General features: G+C 46.6%; 1 protein-coding gene and 1 pseudogene across 2 annotated transcripts; one reads left to right on the top strand and one right to left on the bottom strand.

Annotated features, from left to right (window-relative positions):
- Nucleotides 1-1,396: 1,396 nt before the first annotated feature.
- Nucleotides 1,397-14,327, bottom strand: LOC309653816 (myosin-13-like; the record flags this gene model as incomplete). The annotated part of the gene is made up of 8 exons (XM_082478620.1): nucleotides 13,947-14,327; nucleotides 9,333-9,476; nucleotides 9,091-9,247; nucleotides 7,238-7,265; nucleotides 6,320-6,431; nucleotides 3,705-3,768; nucleotides 3,307-3,410; nucleotides 1,397-1,453 (listed from the first exon to the last, which is right to left on the bottom strand). Exons 1-8 carry the CDS (start codon nucleotides 14,205-14,207, stop codon nucleotides 1,397-1,399), a joined length of 927 nt encoding a protein of 308 aa, XP_082334746.1. The 5' UTR covers nucleotides 14,208-14,327.
- On the top strand, nucleotides 10,737-12,545 carry LOC309653819 (UBX domain-containing protein 4 pseudogene; annotated as a pseudogene). The gene has a single exon. The product of its transcript is annotated as a UBX domain-containing protein 4 pseudogene (transcript).
- Nucleotides 14,328-16,042: the final 1,715 nt, after the last annotated feature.

Raw genomic sequence — 16,042 nt, forward strand, 5'->3', positions numbered from 1 at the left:
TCCAGTTTTCTATTTCTGAAACCATTATTGAGACTTTCCCTCATTTTCAAAACCTTTATGGATTTAAAACACACGAGCTAAGTATGATCTGGGTGACCTTTTCTGCATGAGCTCTTTGACTTAGAATGTTTTCAGTGTTCACCCATGTTCTAACACGTATCATCAGTGCTTCATTCATTGTTTTCATTGTGAAAAACTAACATTTAACATTTAAACCATTTTGACTATACAGTTCTGTGGCATTAACTACATTCACATTGTTGTACAAATATTCTCACCATCCATCTCCTGGACCGATTCATTTTCCACATGGGAAACTCTGTATCAATGTCTCTACATTTTTGCCAAAATTTGTTATTTTTAATTCTCTTGATTATAGGCCTTCTAGTGTTTGTGGAGGGGTATGGCATTGTGGTATTAATATGCATTTCCATCGTGACTAACGATGTTTAACATCTCTTCAAGTGTTTGTTGACCATTTGTATGTCTTATCTGGAGAAGGGTCTTTTCAAGTCCTTTTTCCATTTAAAAAACTGGGTTGTTTGCGGGGGCCTGCAGCTCCGCCGCCCGAGCCGGGTCCCGGCAAGCGATCGTCCTGGCGGCCTTGGCCTCGCTGAGTCCAGCCTGGAGCGGTCTCCGTGCCGCAGGGGCCCGCGCGCCGGAGCATCGCTAGCGGCCTCGCAGGGGCGCCGCTTCCTGCCTCGCGCTCGCAGGAGAGGAGACGCTGGCCACAGGCGTCCGTGCCCGGAGTGCCGAGACCGTGCTGTGCCGCGCGGACGCGGCGCCGGCAGGGCGGGTCTCGCTCGGCATTGGCTGCGGCTCACCTGAGCGCGCCGGCGGTCCGCGCGCCTCTCCCGGAAGTGGGCGTCCCGGCCAGAGCGCACCTGGCGCGGGTCGTCCTGGGGGTCCTCGCCTCCGTTCCCGGCGAGCTGGCGCGGGTCCAGGGAGCCAGCGCGCGGCGGCTGGGAACGACCCCTCCCGTGGGTCCCTGGCACCCCAGCGGCATCCGAGCGCGGAGCGGAGGGCCGCGGGCCGCAGGTAAGGGGACGGGGGCTCATGGGGGTGGGTGGAGGAGGGAACCACGACTCACACCAGAGCTGTTCGGCACAGTCGCTTAGCCCCCTAACCTGGCGGCCGCAGGAAGGGCTCGTCTTTGAGTAGAGGCTTTGAGGACAGGCCCGAGCCTACCCCGTCCAATTTTACAAAACATCTGCTGGTGTAAAGCTCGCTCCCGCGCGGTTTTCCCAAGTAGCCAAGTGCCCCATGTGAGGTATCTGAAAGGAGAACCTGAGAGGGCCCGTAGCCCTGAGAGACTTGCCCTTGGCTTATGGCAAGGCCAAGGGATTTATCCTGCATGGTGATTTCTCCTGCTGAGAACCCCCAAACCCCACTCTGGTCAGCTGGCCCAGCTCTGCTTCCTGCATGTCTGCAGCCCGGGCTGGTCCTTGGCCACCTGCTGGGATGGGAAAGGGAAGGGTCTCAGAATTGCACCTTAGAAACTTGCCAGGGGGCATGGATTGAAAAACATGGGGGCCATCCAGGCAGCAGAGAAGGGAGAAGGGCATCTTGCTGCCCTTTCATTGTGGAATCGGTGGTGCTTCTGCTGAGAGGGGCCTTTCCATGGAGACCGCATGTAGTGTGTTTGGTGTCTTGGAAGTGAAGAATTAGAACCTGTACGATTTGCAAATTATGTGGTCCTTTAATTTAAAAACAAAACCCCTAGAACCTTTGCTTTATAAATTGAGGTCTGAAAATTGAAGGTCTGTTTTGCTTCCACTGTGACACTATATTAAGAAATGTGGATTTATTGAGAAAAGAGTCAGAATAGAGAAGGAAACAGAGAACTCAGAGGTACCACTGTAGTTTGGCAAAGGCTGGGGGGAGTTAATTTGTCAATGCTGCTGGCTTTCAGTAGCCTGCAGCCATTCTCCTCCTGCGGCTGAGGGGGTATAAAGCTGTACTGGGTTGCTCTACTCTTCTTTTGTAGAATTCCAGCTCAGAGCCATCTCTTGATGTATAAGTATTTCGCAGACTAGGTTCCCAGGCAACTCCTGGAGGGCCAGAGGGATTCCTTCCTTCATTATACCTGTCTGTTTGAATGAAAACCAGCAATGACATATTTTTCTTTAAATCTGGTTTATGGTCTATCATCCAAAAACCAGATTAGCTATTTCCTCACTCTCTCAATAGGCTCGAGTTCCTGGAAACTGAAACCTAGAGAGGGTGGAAGAGTGCCCGAGGGAGAACGGGAGAGCCTGGCGGGAACCGTGACTCCTGGGTTTTTAATGAGCTTCCTAAACAGCATGGTCATTAATTGGCAAGTGATGACCTTACGGAGAAAATACTGGTGAAAATGTAAAAGCCTTTTGTTAACAATGTGCCCACCAGGTGCGCATCTTATGGAGTATTTTCATTGCATTTCCAACACCTGGGAGGGTGTTGGGCAGAGGGCAGGTGTTTAATAGATTTATTGAATAAGTTCAATTACATACAATTATATCAATGGAAGGGTCAGCAACACTATGAGGTTAGGGTTAGGGTTAGGGCCAGGGCCAGGGTCAGGGTCAGGGTCAGGGTCTTAGGGTTAGGGTTAAAAATGCAAGTTCTGGGGTTGGGCAGATCTGGGTTCAGACCGTCGTTTACAAACTGTCTTCGTGCAAATCGTGTGTTTTTTTCCTAAGACTCAGCTGCTACCTTTATGAAAGGGGGGTAGAAGTGGTGCTGATCCCAGAGGTTTTGTTGAGGCAAAGCTCTTTTCTCAGTTCCTAGCATGCGTGAGTGCTCAATGCACTCAGTTAATATTATGGTTATTGACCCTGGAGATACTCCCCAAAGCTAAAGGCCAGAGGCCTGACAGGTGTGTTGAGGAGGTGGGTGCCTACTGTGAGCCCCAGGTGGCAGGTAGCCAGAGGAATGGAACGGCTGCTGCAGAGCGGGACTGTTTTCTCCTGCTTTAGACTTTTCTGTATTTTCTAGATTTTCTTAAAAGAACCATGTAGATGGTTTTGTATCCTGAAAACTTCCAACAAAAACTTTAAAGACATTATCCATGCAAACATTTACTCTAAAAAGCTGGAGAATGGAACTGAAGGCCTATTTTGGAGAACTTTCTGTATTCCCATTTCCTGGAATCTTCTGAAATGGAAACAAGTGGGGGAGGGGTGTGATCTGTACTAATTCTCTGAGCTCTTGGGTCTAATCACTGAGCATCCCTGCATCCCAGCTTCCTCCTGAGATCATGGGTACCTCTCAGTTCATAAATTCAACAATTCCTTACTTAAGTAAATAAACACACAAAATACTTACATCAGTGGCCAACAATTCCTCACTGTCATCAATACTGGCCACGGTGACCTCTCCTTGGCTCACAAAGGGGAAGTCAAACGGGTTGGTTGAAATGAGAAGCAGGTCTGTGAAGCAGAAGGATCCCTTTAGCATCTTAGGCACAACTGACTCTGAGTTTTTTTCCAATGTGATCGATTTGGAAGATGAGAATGATAACCAAGGAACTTACCCATAAGTTCCGGCTTCTTGTTTGACATGATTTGGTAAAAAATATGATAGCCTCTCTCACGGGATAACTGAAATGCCGCCCTGGATTTTTCTAAGAGATCTAAGATAACAAAAAACGATGTGATTTTAGGGTCCCCAGGAGGTGCCTCTGTGGCCAAATCCAAGGTGCCAGATAGAGTGTTTGGACTCACAGGTTTCAATGTCCGCTGACACCAGCTTTCCTGTGGCTCCAAAGTGAATGTGAATGAACGTCCCCTGTCCAAAGACAGATTGAAAAACACAGTTATTTTCTTTCTATGGTACTGTAGCCAGCTTCTGTTAGGTACTACTGAGGATGGGTGGGCTGTGTAGGCTCACGGAGGAGGTGATGCCAGAAGCATGAGGACCTTCCTCCTCTCTGTTTGCTTGGCATCTGGTCCCCACGCTGGCTCAGCCAAGACTCAGGAAGCTCTGCCCAAAGCACCTGGCCCTGTTCCCACAGCTCTGGGGATGCTTGCAGGCTCCCTCTCAAGTCTCGGTTTGGGACCACCTCACACCTGTCTGTCTCCTTGGTCTTTATCCTGCTCAAACTCTTTGTAACACCTTTGAACTGATAACCTGGTTGGACTATCTGACTTCTTTTTTGCCTCTGGATGTTACTTCTGAGATTTCTTGCCTCAGTTTTCCTTACTACTTACTACATGCAAACATAGCTCCCAGGCCAGGCCTCCTGGCTCCCCAAAGACCCACTCAGCACTTGGGTTCCCCCAATCTTGGGGAGTGAGGGGTGAAATTATATATAGTATATATGTGTGTGTGTATACTCCCTTCTTACATCATCTGCTTAATTGGTCGCTACCACTCTGTGAGCCAACTGGAGGGCAAAAATATTGCCTTGCTTGTTCACCCACAGACCCTGGAATGTAGTACATCCTCAGTAGTATTCTCAGTATTCTCTGAATGAAGCCTAAGAAGAGTTAATGAAGGACCAGTGTAGGTTTATGTGAATTATGTGTTCGCTCTTCAGGAGTTCTAGCTGCTGAATGCAAGTGCCTCTGGGTACTTGCTCTACTGGCCAGTGAAATTAGATAGGAGACTGGATACTTGTTTATTTGCCAGTGTCGGAAGTAAATGCCTCTTTGGTTGAGCTAATCCTAAGTGAAACATTGAAGGATGGGACATATCCTTCAGTATCTTCAGTTTCAACTTCTTCCCAATTTTTGAGCTCTGCTGCCTCCACCAGGTTTTCCCTCCTCCCAGCACCTCCTGACTTGGAGAAGGTCAGATCTGCTAACTAACTTCACACTAAGGTTTTCATGGCTAATAAGTCAGTGGATACTGTTCAATGGACTTATGTATTTTAAAATGCTTCCACCTGAAGAGACCAATTTTAGCATAGAGAAGTCATTTTGTACTTGTGGAATTTGAATCTTGAATCCTTGTGACTTCAGGAGGCTCTGAGGTGATGCTGATTAGTTAGGGAAGGACAGCTAAATCTTCCTTCGGCTGGGAATAAGACAAAATGTTCTTTGAAGGGTTATCAGAATATCCCGGTTGGGCAGCTTGATCTGAAGCGCTTGGGGGTAGACTAAGGCCAGGTATATCCTAGTTTATGTGGCCATTTTTCATATTCAGCATTGGAGGAGAGGGTTTTCTTTCTGGGGGTCATTGACAATTGGACTGAGTCTTAACGAATCTCAAAGAGTTGTCATTCCTCACGGTCTTGGCATTTCCAAAGGCCTCCAGGAGGGGGTTGGCCTGGATGATCTGGTCTTCCAGGGTTCCCTAATAATATGTGAGAAGAGGAAAAGAGAGGACTTTGGACGTCTTCTGGAGTAACTTCCCAGTGACTCAAAAGTGTGGATGCTCTGGGAAGGTCCCAGGGAGAGATGTCGCCCAGCTCAGGCTGGTGAGGTACAGTTGTGCTGAGTACCCACAGGCCCATCCCCACCCCACCCAAGGAGGCTTCAAGGTCCCATCGTAGAAGGAGTCTTAGCACAGCATCAAAGTGGCTTCTGGCCACACCAGATTCCAGGTTGGAGCCCTACCCGCTACCTCTCAATCTCCCAGATGGCCTTTCTTCTCTGATAATATTTTATTATAAATTATGGATTTGTAAAATATAGACCTCTGTTCCTGCATGCACCAGGACCCATTTATACAGATATTCGGGTTCAGAAGTAGAAACAGACTGTGAGCAATGAAAGTGACCCATATGATAGAAACAGTGGTTCTCAAAAAAATGTTTAAGTTGCATAAAATATTTTGTGAGAATTATTACGTAGAAATCCACTTATAGAAAGCAGAATTTTTACCTTTTCCCCTTCCCCACATGATTGCTTGCCTTTCTGACTTCAGAGCTGTTTGGAAACTACTGTCCAGCCCAGTGGTTCTCAAAAGTGTGATCCCTGGACAGGGCATGAACAATGGGAACATGACAGAAATGCAACATGCCAGGATTTTGAATGTGAGACAGGAATTTCAGTCAGAAATTCTGGGCCTGGGGACCAGCAATCCGTTGTTAACGATCCCTCCTGGTGATTCTGACGTGCACTCCAGTTTGAGAACCACTAGCCTAAACCATTCCTTAGCCAAAGGAGGATGTGGAGTTGTTCAAGGTCACTCGGCTGTTGCTGATGGAGCTGGTGCTAGAGCCCGAGTCCACAAGGTGGAGCCATTTCCTGCTTTGCCCCGTAAACACCCCCTGGGGCAGGACCTCGTGCTGTGCATCTCTGCTGAGCACAAAGCCCTGCGGACACTTGGGGCTCACCTGGGGTTTCAGTTATACTCATTCCAGCAAGCCTTCCAGGTGCAGGAAGCTGCTCACCTGCATCTTGCCCGGCCGCTGCGCCTTCCTCTTCTCCCCAGTGACCGCAATTGCTGCAAAGTACTGGATCACACGCTTGGTGTTCACTGTCTTCCCAGCCCCGGATTCTCCGCTGTTGATTTAAAAGTAACTGAGAGGGACTTCCCTGGTGGTCCAGTGGTAAAGAACCTGCCTTGCAATGCAAGGGACGCGGGTTCAATCCCTGGTCAGGGAACTAAGATCCCACATGCCGCGGGGCAACCGAGCCCGCACGCCATAACTACTGAGCTTGCGCGCCTCAATTAGAGCCCACGTGCCACAAACTACAGAGCCCACGTGCTCTGGTGCCCGCGTGCCACAACTACAGAGCCCACGCACTCTGGAGCCTGTGTGCCACAACTAGAGAAGAGAAAACCCGCCTGCCACAACTAGAGAGAAGCCTGTACACCACAGCGAAGAGCCCGTGTGCCCCAACAAAAGATCCCGAGTGCTGCAACTAAGACCCGACACACCCAAAAATAAATAAAATATAATAAAGTAAAATAAAATAAAATAAAGTGTGATACACAGACATAGAGAACAGACTTGTAATTGCCAAGGGGACCAAGGAAAGGGGGAATGGAGGACAAATGGATTGAGAGTTTGGGATGAGTAGATGCAAACTATTAGATATAGAATGCATAACCAACAAGGTCCTACTGCATTGCACAGGGAACTATATTCAATACCTTGTGATAAAACAAAATGGAAAAGAATATGAAAAGGAATATATGTGTATAACTGAATCACTTTGCTGTACAGCAGACATTAATACAACATTGTAAATCAAGTATACTTCAATAAAATAATTTTTTTTTAAAAAAGTAAGTGAGCTAAAGGAGAGCAGAAGGAATGGACAGCCCCTTCCAAGTCATCATGGCAACAACACAGGTTACTCACGCAATGAGGACGGACTGGTTGTCTCGATCTAGAAATGCAGAAGGAAGCAGGACAGAATAAATAAACAACATACAGGCAGGATATACAAATCAGGCAACATTGGGGGTAGACAGAGCCCATGAGTTCTAGTTCTGGCTTTGCCATTAACTAGTGGTGTGATGATTTGGGCATGTCGAATCTTCTTTGAGACAATTTGTGCAGATTTCCCAAATGCTGGATGTGTAATGTGGGCAGCATGAGAAGTGAACGGTGAGTCCCACAGTGTGGAACTTATTCGTGTTCACAGATCTTTACCTCCTCAATAGCACTTTCTTATCTCCCTTTTCAACAAAGAAAGCAAGTCTCAGACTTAGAACTTGTAAGAAGCCACAGCTTCTAATTAGAATTTATGGACACTGATTTGTTGTCATTGCCTTTTTCTTTCACCTTTACTTTCTACTTCTGGACAGTGACCGTGATTTTCCATTTACAAGAGTGTTATATGTTGAATTGTGTTCCCTCCAACAAACTAATATGTTGAGGCCCTAACTAACCCCCAGTACCTCAAAATGTGACCTTATTTGGAAATAGGGTCATTGCAGATGTAATTAGTGAAGATGAGGTCATACTGGAGTAGGTGGGCCCCTAATCCAATATGACTGGTGTCCTTATAAAAAGAGAAATTTGGAGACAGATGAGAACACAATGTGAAGATGAAAGTGCAGATCAAGGTGATGATTCTATAAGCCAAGGGATGGCAAGGATGGCCAGCAAACCACCGGAAGCTGGGAGAGTGGCCTGGACCACATTTTCCCTCTCGGCCCTCAGAGGGAACCAACCCTGCTGACACCTTGATCTCAGACTTCCAGGTTCCAGAGCTGTGACACAATGCATTTCTGTTGCTTAGGCCACCCAGTGTGTAGTACTTGGTTACGGCAGTCCTAAGAAACTAATACTAATAGTGATATTATTCTTCCTTTTTTTAAAAAATAGTTTTCCTCCAGATCAAAGGGCAGATTTGTTCGGTTCCTATTTTATTTTTATTTTTGGCTACGCCACGTGGCATGTGGGATCTTAGTTCCCTGACCAGGTATCGAATCCGTGTCCCCTGCAGTGGAAGCACAGAGTCTTAACCATTGGACCGCCAGGGAATTCCCTATTCTTCCTTTTTGAAATGGACGGAACTTCAGTCACTATAAGGAAAGATTTTAAATATGCAGAAATGGCCAGGATTGCGAATGTGACATTGGAATGGCTGAAGTTTGGGCCACATTGTCCTGGATGACTTTTAAGCATCTTCAGATCTCAGATGCTTGCTTCTACTTCTTCTCTCTGCACCAAGTCAAATCAGGTGAAAGTTGAACAGACTGAAGTGATGTTAGGCATGACAAGGGTGACAGTATTACCACATCTCTGCTATTTCATCTGCTATTCTAGAAATTTAAGGAGGAGAAAGAGGGAGCCTGAGAAAACAGGTGAAGGGAAGTTGCTGTGCCCATTTCTCCAACTTTGCATTCCTAAGTGGCTACTAATATAGTCTCTCTTCCAAGTGTGTTCCTGTTGGGGGTTTCTTTGGAGGTGGGGGCAGCACATCTCCTTGTGCTTCACATCCACCCCCAGAGAAGCATGTACTTAGTGTGGCTTCAGTCCCAAGCTCTGGCTTAAGAACCGTGACTGGTAATGGAAGATACTGCGCCCCTGGCTTTCCATCCTGACATCCTCTGAATCTATTGAGGTCACTTTGGTCATTGCACCGTTTGGATGACCAAAGCCTGTGAAGGGCTCGAGTAATTAACTAAGAACCAGTGCAGTTAAAGGACTTGAATACTTCATTAAAACTATTTTTTTAAATATGGATTAAAGAAATTACTCACCAGTCAACATGAACTGATAGGCGTTGTCAGAGATGGAGAAGATGTGGGGCGGGGCCTCCTGGTGCTTTTTGCCTCTGTGGGCCGTCACCACCTCAGGGTTGTACACCGGCAGCCACTGGTAGGGGTTGACGGTGACACAGAAGAGGCCTGAGTAGGTCTGAGAAAATCAGAAAATTCAAGCTATGGATCTTGACTTTACTAAGAGAAGGAAATGGAATAAAGAGAGGTTGAAGGGTACTCACGTAAATCATCCAGGCTGCGTAACGCTCTTTGAGGTTGTACAGCACTCCTGGCTCGTGTAGGTGGGTCATCATGGCCATGTCCTCGATCTTGTCAAATTTGGGAGGGTTCATGGGGAAGACTTGGTCACTGTTCGGAGTGAGTGTCTGGATATTGAGAGGAAAAATCACATGATGAGTGGGAGAGCCGATGTGGTGACCTACCAGTGGGGTGAAAATGGTGAGATATTGTGGTGAGATTACCCCATTACCGTGGTTAACTTTATGGATCATTTCTGTGCCCAGAGATGATCCGTAAATAACTGTTCTTGATAAATCGAAGACTGGTCAAACTGTATAACCAATTCTGGTCTGATGCCCCAAGTCAGCATGCCATTCTGTGTGCCAGAAGAGGGTTACAGGTGTGCAAAGTTATAGAGCCCTTCAGCCTCAGGGTGGCCAGGTGGAACTCAGGATGGCCAAGGCCACAGCAGCTTGCCTCTGTTTACCCCATTTGCTATGAGTGCTGCAATGACATCAAGCTTGGAAGATTGGAAAAAACTCTTCCAGTGTATTCTGTAAATCTCCACCTCAATACCTCTGCTCATGTGGGTCCCTTTGTCTGGAATATATCTACATTGAAATTACATCTAGCAACCTTCAAAGCTCTTCTGAAGTGCCACCTCTTCCATGACCTGTTTCTGCTCTCCCCTGTCTTTTCAAGGCTTCCAGAATTCCTTGCACCGCTGCCCTAATAGTTAAAACATTTGGACTTGAAGCATGGTCCATGCCTGAACAGTATTTTGAGACTATTACCTAATTTTCCCCTCTCTGTTTTCCCTCCCCTTTAAGCATACAACTGGCACTCCATTACTCAGGAAAGGTAGAAAATAGGGCATAAAAGCGAGAGAGCCTGTAAGCCTTTCTAGCGTTTGTTTTCCAAAAGCCCGAATCCTCAGAAGAGCTTTGAGGGTTTTACCGAAAAGATAAAAGGGAGGAGATTTGTTGATATAGACCAAATCTCTTGAGGAAAGGAAGCCCTTCTGCCCCACCGCCCTAAACTAGAGAGAGAGGGACATCCAAAATAGCATAAGGGAGATGGAAAAATCTGTGTGTCCTGAAGGTTCAGAAACTGGGGAGCTCCTTCCACTTCCGGGACTGCAGGGCCTGCGGCCTCCCGGGCTCCCGCACGCACCGACTTGCCAACGAGACAAAGGACAGGGGCGCGCTGCCAACGGCGACGCGTGGCGTCATGCGTCGCGGGGCGCGCCTCGGCCTGCGCGCTTGCACGCGTCCTGGGAGCCGCTGACGGGCCTGCGCGCCGGTGCGGAGCCGGAGGCGGGCCGCGGGGGCCCAAAGACGGAGAGGGCGGGGCCGGCTCCGGGACCGAGGCGGCAACACGCCGAGCGCCTGTGCCCGAGGGCAGCGATGCTGTGGTTCCAGGGCGCCATTCCGGCCACCATCGCGTCGGCCAAGAGGAGCGGCGCGGTCTTCGTGGTGTTCGTGGCAGGTGATGATGAACAGGCTACACAGATGGCTGCAAGTTGGGAAGATGAGAAAGTGACAGAAGCATCTTCAAACAGTTTTGTTGCTGTGAAAATCGATACCAAAAGTGAAGCCTGCCTACAGTTTTCACAGATCTATCCTGTAGTGTGTGTTCCATCCAGTTTCTTTATTGGAGACAGTGGAATTCCCTTGGAAGTAATAGCAGGAAGTGTTCCTGCAGATGAACTTGTTACCAGAATCCACAAAGTCCGGCAGATGCACTCGTTAAAAGGTGAAATTTCAGTGGCAAATAGTGGCCAGTGAGAAAGTTCAGTCTCTACTCCATCCACCTCATTTGATCAGAACAACACTTCTGAAAACTGTCAGTCCAGAAATGTAGAGCTCTGTGAGACACCACCCGCTTCTGATACAAAGTCAGATTCTGCAACAGGAGGAGAAATTTCAGGCCAGGCCACTGTGTCTCCAGAGCCTGGTGGATGTTCAAATCAGAGACCTACAGAGGAGCTCACCGTCAGAGTGGAAAGAATAACCAAACAACTTGAAGAAAAGAGAGAAGAGAAAAGGAAAGAGGAAGAACAGAGAGAGATTAAGGAGGAAATTGAGAGGAGGAAAACTGGAAAAGAAATGTTGGATTATAAAAGAAAGCAAGAAGAAGAATTAACAAAAAGAGTGTTAGAGGAAAGGAACAGAGAAAAGGCAGAAGATAGGGAAGCTCGAGAGCGTATAAAACAGAAGATTGCACTGGACCGTGCAGAGAGAGCTGCTCATTTTGCAAAGACAAAGGAAGAAGTAGAAGCTGCTAAAGCTGCTGCCCTGCTGGCCAAACAGGCAGAAATGGAAGTCAAGAGAGACTCTTCCACAACAGAAAGAAGCAGTGTTGCGAGAATTCAATTCCATCTTCCTGATGGTTCTTCCTTCACAAATCAGTTCCCTTCTGATGCTCCTCTAGAAGAAGCAAGGCAGTTTGCTGCACAGACTGTTGGCAACACTTACGGTAATTTTTCATTAGCAACAATGTTTCCCAGGAGGGAATTTACCAAAGAAGATTATAAAAAGAAATTACTGGATTTGGAACTTGCCCCAAGTGCTTCAGTGGTACTGTTGCCAGCAGGAAGACCAACTACATCCATGGTACATTCTTCCAGTGGCGACTTTTGGACATTCTTGGGGACAGTACTTTACCCATTCCTTGCCATCTGGAGATTGATTAGCAACTTCTTATTTGGTAATCCTCCTCCTGCACAGACCTCGGTGAGAGTAGCATCATTGGAATCCTCAAACCTTGCATCCTCTAGCAACTCAGAAAAAAGGGAACCAGTCAGAAAAAGAGTGCTGGAGAAACGGGGGGAAGACTTGAAAAAGGAGGGCAAGATATACAGATTGAGGACTCAAGACGATGGTGAAGATGAAAACAACACTTGGAATGGAAATTCTACTCAACAGATGCAGTGTGACAAGGACAATATGTGCAGTAATCATTGTTTCTCTTATGATTTAATTCAACTGAAATTCTACTGGAGAAGTGGGACTGCTTTATGTTTTCCAACTCATCTACAAAGTGTCTCTTTATTCCTGCTTAGTGGGTTAAAGTTGTTTAACCTCAGATAAGTCAAGAGATAAAATAACTGGCTGCTAGGTCCTTGTATATGGTAACCAACTGCTAGAAGCCTAAAATAGCAAAAGGTCTGCGACAGCCTCCCTGTATCAGCTTTCTTGTTTAGTATTTCATATGCCCATTAGCCCTGTGCTCTCAGATGATATGTTTTGTTTAGGGCTGTTTTGCTCCAGAAATCCTCAGCCCACACAAAGTAACTGGTGTGTCACTGAATAATTTGATCTTGAGTCAGAGCGTTTTAACTAGCCAATCAGATGATAATTTGGGTTTAACTTTTCTCTTCTTGCTCATCAGCTGCAAGCAAAATCTTGTAGTTTTTAATCTTACTTAAACACTGGATAAAAAAATCTTTTCCAAAAAAAAAAAAAAAAAAGAAACTGGGGCTTGTTTCTTAGCAATCCTTCAGGGGGGCAGTGACACCCCATGTGGTATTACTGAAAATGTGGCATGGCTCTGGGGAGGGGACCCCAATAGTAACTCCAGAAAATTTATTTCCGGCCCTGTGAAAAGAGGCTGACACCAGAGGTTAAGTTTAATAATAACAATCATCATCGTCATCATCGTCATCGTCATCTGTCTTGTATGCTTGAATTTGTGAACTGCGATTCATACCTACCATGTACTCTTTTTTTAAAAAATTATTTTGTTTATTTATTTTTGGCTGCGTTGGGTCTTCCTTACTGCGCACGGGCTTTTCTCTAGTTGTGGCGAGTGGGGGCTACTCTTCGTTGCGGTGCACGGTCTTCTCATTGTCATGGCTTCTCTTGTTGCAGAGCACAGGCTCTAGGCACACGGGCTTCAGTAGTTGTGGCGCACGGGCTGAGTAGTTGTGGCTCGCGGTCTCTAGAGTGCAGGCTGAGTAGTTGTGGCGCACAGGCTTAGTTGCTCCGCGGCATGTGGGATCTTCTGGGACCGGGGATTGACCCCGTGTCCCCTGCATCGGCAGGCGGATTCTTAACCTCTGTGCCACCAGGGAAGTCCCCATACCCACCATGTACTCTTGATTCCTACACTAGATGATAAACTTTGGGGAAGCAGGACTGAGATTTGCTCATATTTACAGAGTGATAGACACTGTGACCTAGACATGGTGCGTGTCCAGTAAGGATTGAATTGAATGGTGCTCTGTAATTCTCTGCATTAAATTAGGCATTGCCTCTGGAGCTCCCTCTGTAAGTCACTCTGCAGCCTAGAGAGGTCTATTTGGTATATTCGCCCATCCAGCAGCAATCTGTATCAATCTCTCCCTTAAACAGTCCAAACTCTTCCACCACCACCTTCCCCTTTCTCCAAAGCAAACATCATAAAAACTCTCAAAGCCCAAGTCCTCGAAGGAAAGAGCCAGAGGAAAGGTATGTGCCATGACAGTTTTTACCTGCGACTTCACTCAGAATAGATCAATGTGAGTCTTGTTCTATCTTCAGATTCCTATGGGCCAGCATGCAATTTCTACTATTCTACTCCAAAGGCAAAGGGGGATGCCCATGTTAGCAAGGACATCTGAGATCAACACTTACCCGGTTGTCGAGGGTCTCGACTGTGACTTTGTCATTTTCCTTGCTCTGGATCATACCTTTCACATAAAATTCCTTATCATCCACTGCAAAGCAAGCTTTCTTAGAATCAAATGGGCGATTTTGAGCCTCGATTCTCTCCTTCTCTGATTTCCACAGGTAGGGAGCTGCTTCTCCAAAAATGGCCATCTCTGCATCAGAGCTCATGACTGCAGGGGCTGGGAAGACCAGGGCTGCTGAGTCTGGAGCTTTGGGGAGCTCCATCCTGTTATTTCCATTCAGACAGGGGGCCAGATTCAAAAGTTCCTGGGATTAACCTACGTTCTGAGGAATCCAGGACCTGGTATAGGGGCCTAGAGTGGGAAAGTGGGGGTGAGCTAAAGGAGATATCTTACTCCAAGAAAAAAGTTTGAGGGGACATCTCTTAGTCCAGCTCCAGGTGTGGAAGTCTAAACCAATTAGAGGAAGCCAAGCTGAGCCTAATAAAGGAGGCCTCAGAAAATACTTCCTTAATTACACATCACATTTGAGCCTCATGATCTCGGTGTCATTCCCAAATCTTAAGGGTGTCTGAAAAGAATTACTGGAATGTTGATAATTCCTAGTAGAAAGTTCAGATAGCCCAGTGAAAAGTAATGACTTGAACATAAAGTACTGCCACACTTGTTTAGCCAATTACAGGCAACAAGGTGATAGGAGACATTATGGCCTAGTGCAATGGTTCCAAACTTTAATATGCGCCAGAATTACCTGGAGAGCTTGTTAAAACACAGATTTCTGGGCCTCACCCCCAGAGCTTCTGATTCAGTAGGTATGGGATGGGGCCTGAGAATATGCATTTCTAGCAAGTTCTTAGGCAATGCTGGTGGTGCATTCATCAGCTGATGGTGAATTCATCATTGTGGTCCAGGGACCACACTCTGAGAACTGCTGGTGTAGGGCCTTCTGACTCCAAGAGTGGTCCTTGAACACGTTGCATCAGCATCACCGAGGAGTTGTTAGACATTCAGAATCTCAGAACCACCCCGCATTACAAAACCAGAATCTGCACTTTAACAAGATCTCCAGGTGATTTCTAGGCATAGTAGAGTTGAGAAGTACTGGGCTTAAGGCAGGGGTCTCCGAACTTTAGTTATGTGTAGCAGTGTCGGGGTGTGACAAACAGTGTTTAATTAAATACCTGCTTTAGAACTCACTGCTTAGCGTGTGTGTGTGTGCATGTGCGTGTATGGTGTGTTTATGTATCTTTCTGCCTCTCTCTCTCTGTCCACCCTCCCGCTCATCCCTCCCGTCACATCTTTCCAAACCATCCCCTTTCACAGACCTTCTCTTTATGTGTTTTCCTTGCTTAGAAGCTAGAAAAATTTGGCTTAAAGTCCCGGCACTGAACTTGGTCAAACCACTTAACTTCTTTGGGCCACTAATTTCACTTAAAATGAAGAAGCAAGCCTAGCTCATTTCTAAGGCCCCTGCAGGTTGTGTGACTTTTCTGGTTCCTTTTCCTCATCTGCATTTGCTTTTCCTGTTCCCTCTGGACCTCTTCCCGTATCCTTCCTGACCCTCTACTTCTTTTCCCCACACCTCTTCCCCTTCTCCCTTTCTTTCTCTGCTTTTTCCTTTCCATACATTCTTCTGTAAGTGACCATAAAATGGAGTTCAATTACACACATGTATCCCCATATCTCTCTTAAGAAATAGGTCATATGTTTTGAATAAAGCCTTTTATGTTTCCTATTAAAAGTGGGAAAATTGAACATTTTATGGTTGTCTCTTGGAACTTCCCCCGCCCTCAATCTTACACTTTATGAAATTACTCTTCATTGGTAACTGACTGTTGTTTCAATATCCCTCCTTGAGATTCTAGGGGGATCTAGTCCTACAGAAAGAGGAGCAACTGCTTCCCTCTGGATCTTATTCAGGATAAGTTGCATTTCGATGTTACTTTGGCCAGTGGTTCTGCTGAACCATCTGTGTGCTCGTGGTTAAGTTTTCATAGTTAAGAGATTGGAACTCAATATAGCACCGCAAAGAGGACCTCTGGCTTGCAGGCTTCATGCGGTTTAAATTTTCTCAGTTACTGCCTGGTGGAGAGGAAGAAT

The sequence above is a fragment of the Balaenoptera physalus genome, assembly GCF_965194825.1.
Source record: "Balaenoptera physalus genome assembly, contig: HAP1_SCAFFOLD_1240, whole genome shotgun sequence".
Classification (NCBI taxonomy): domain Eukaryota; kingdom Metazoa; phylum Chordata; class Mammalia; order Artiodactyla; family Balaenopteridae; genus Balaenoptera; species Balaenoptera physalus.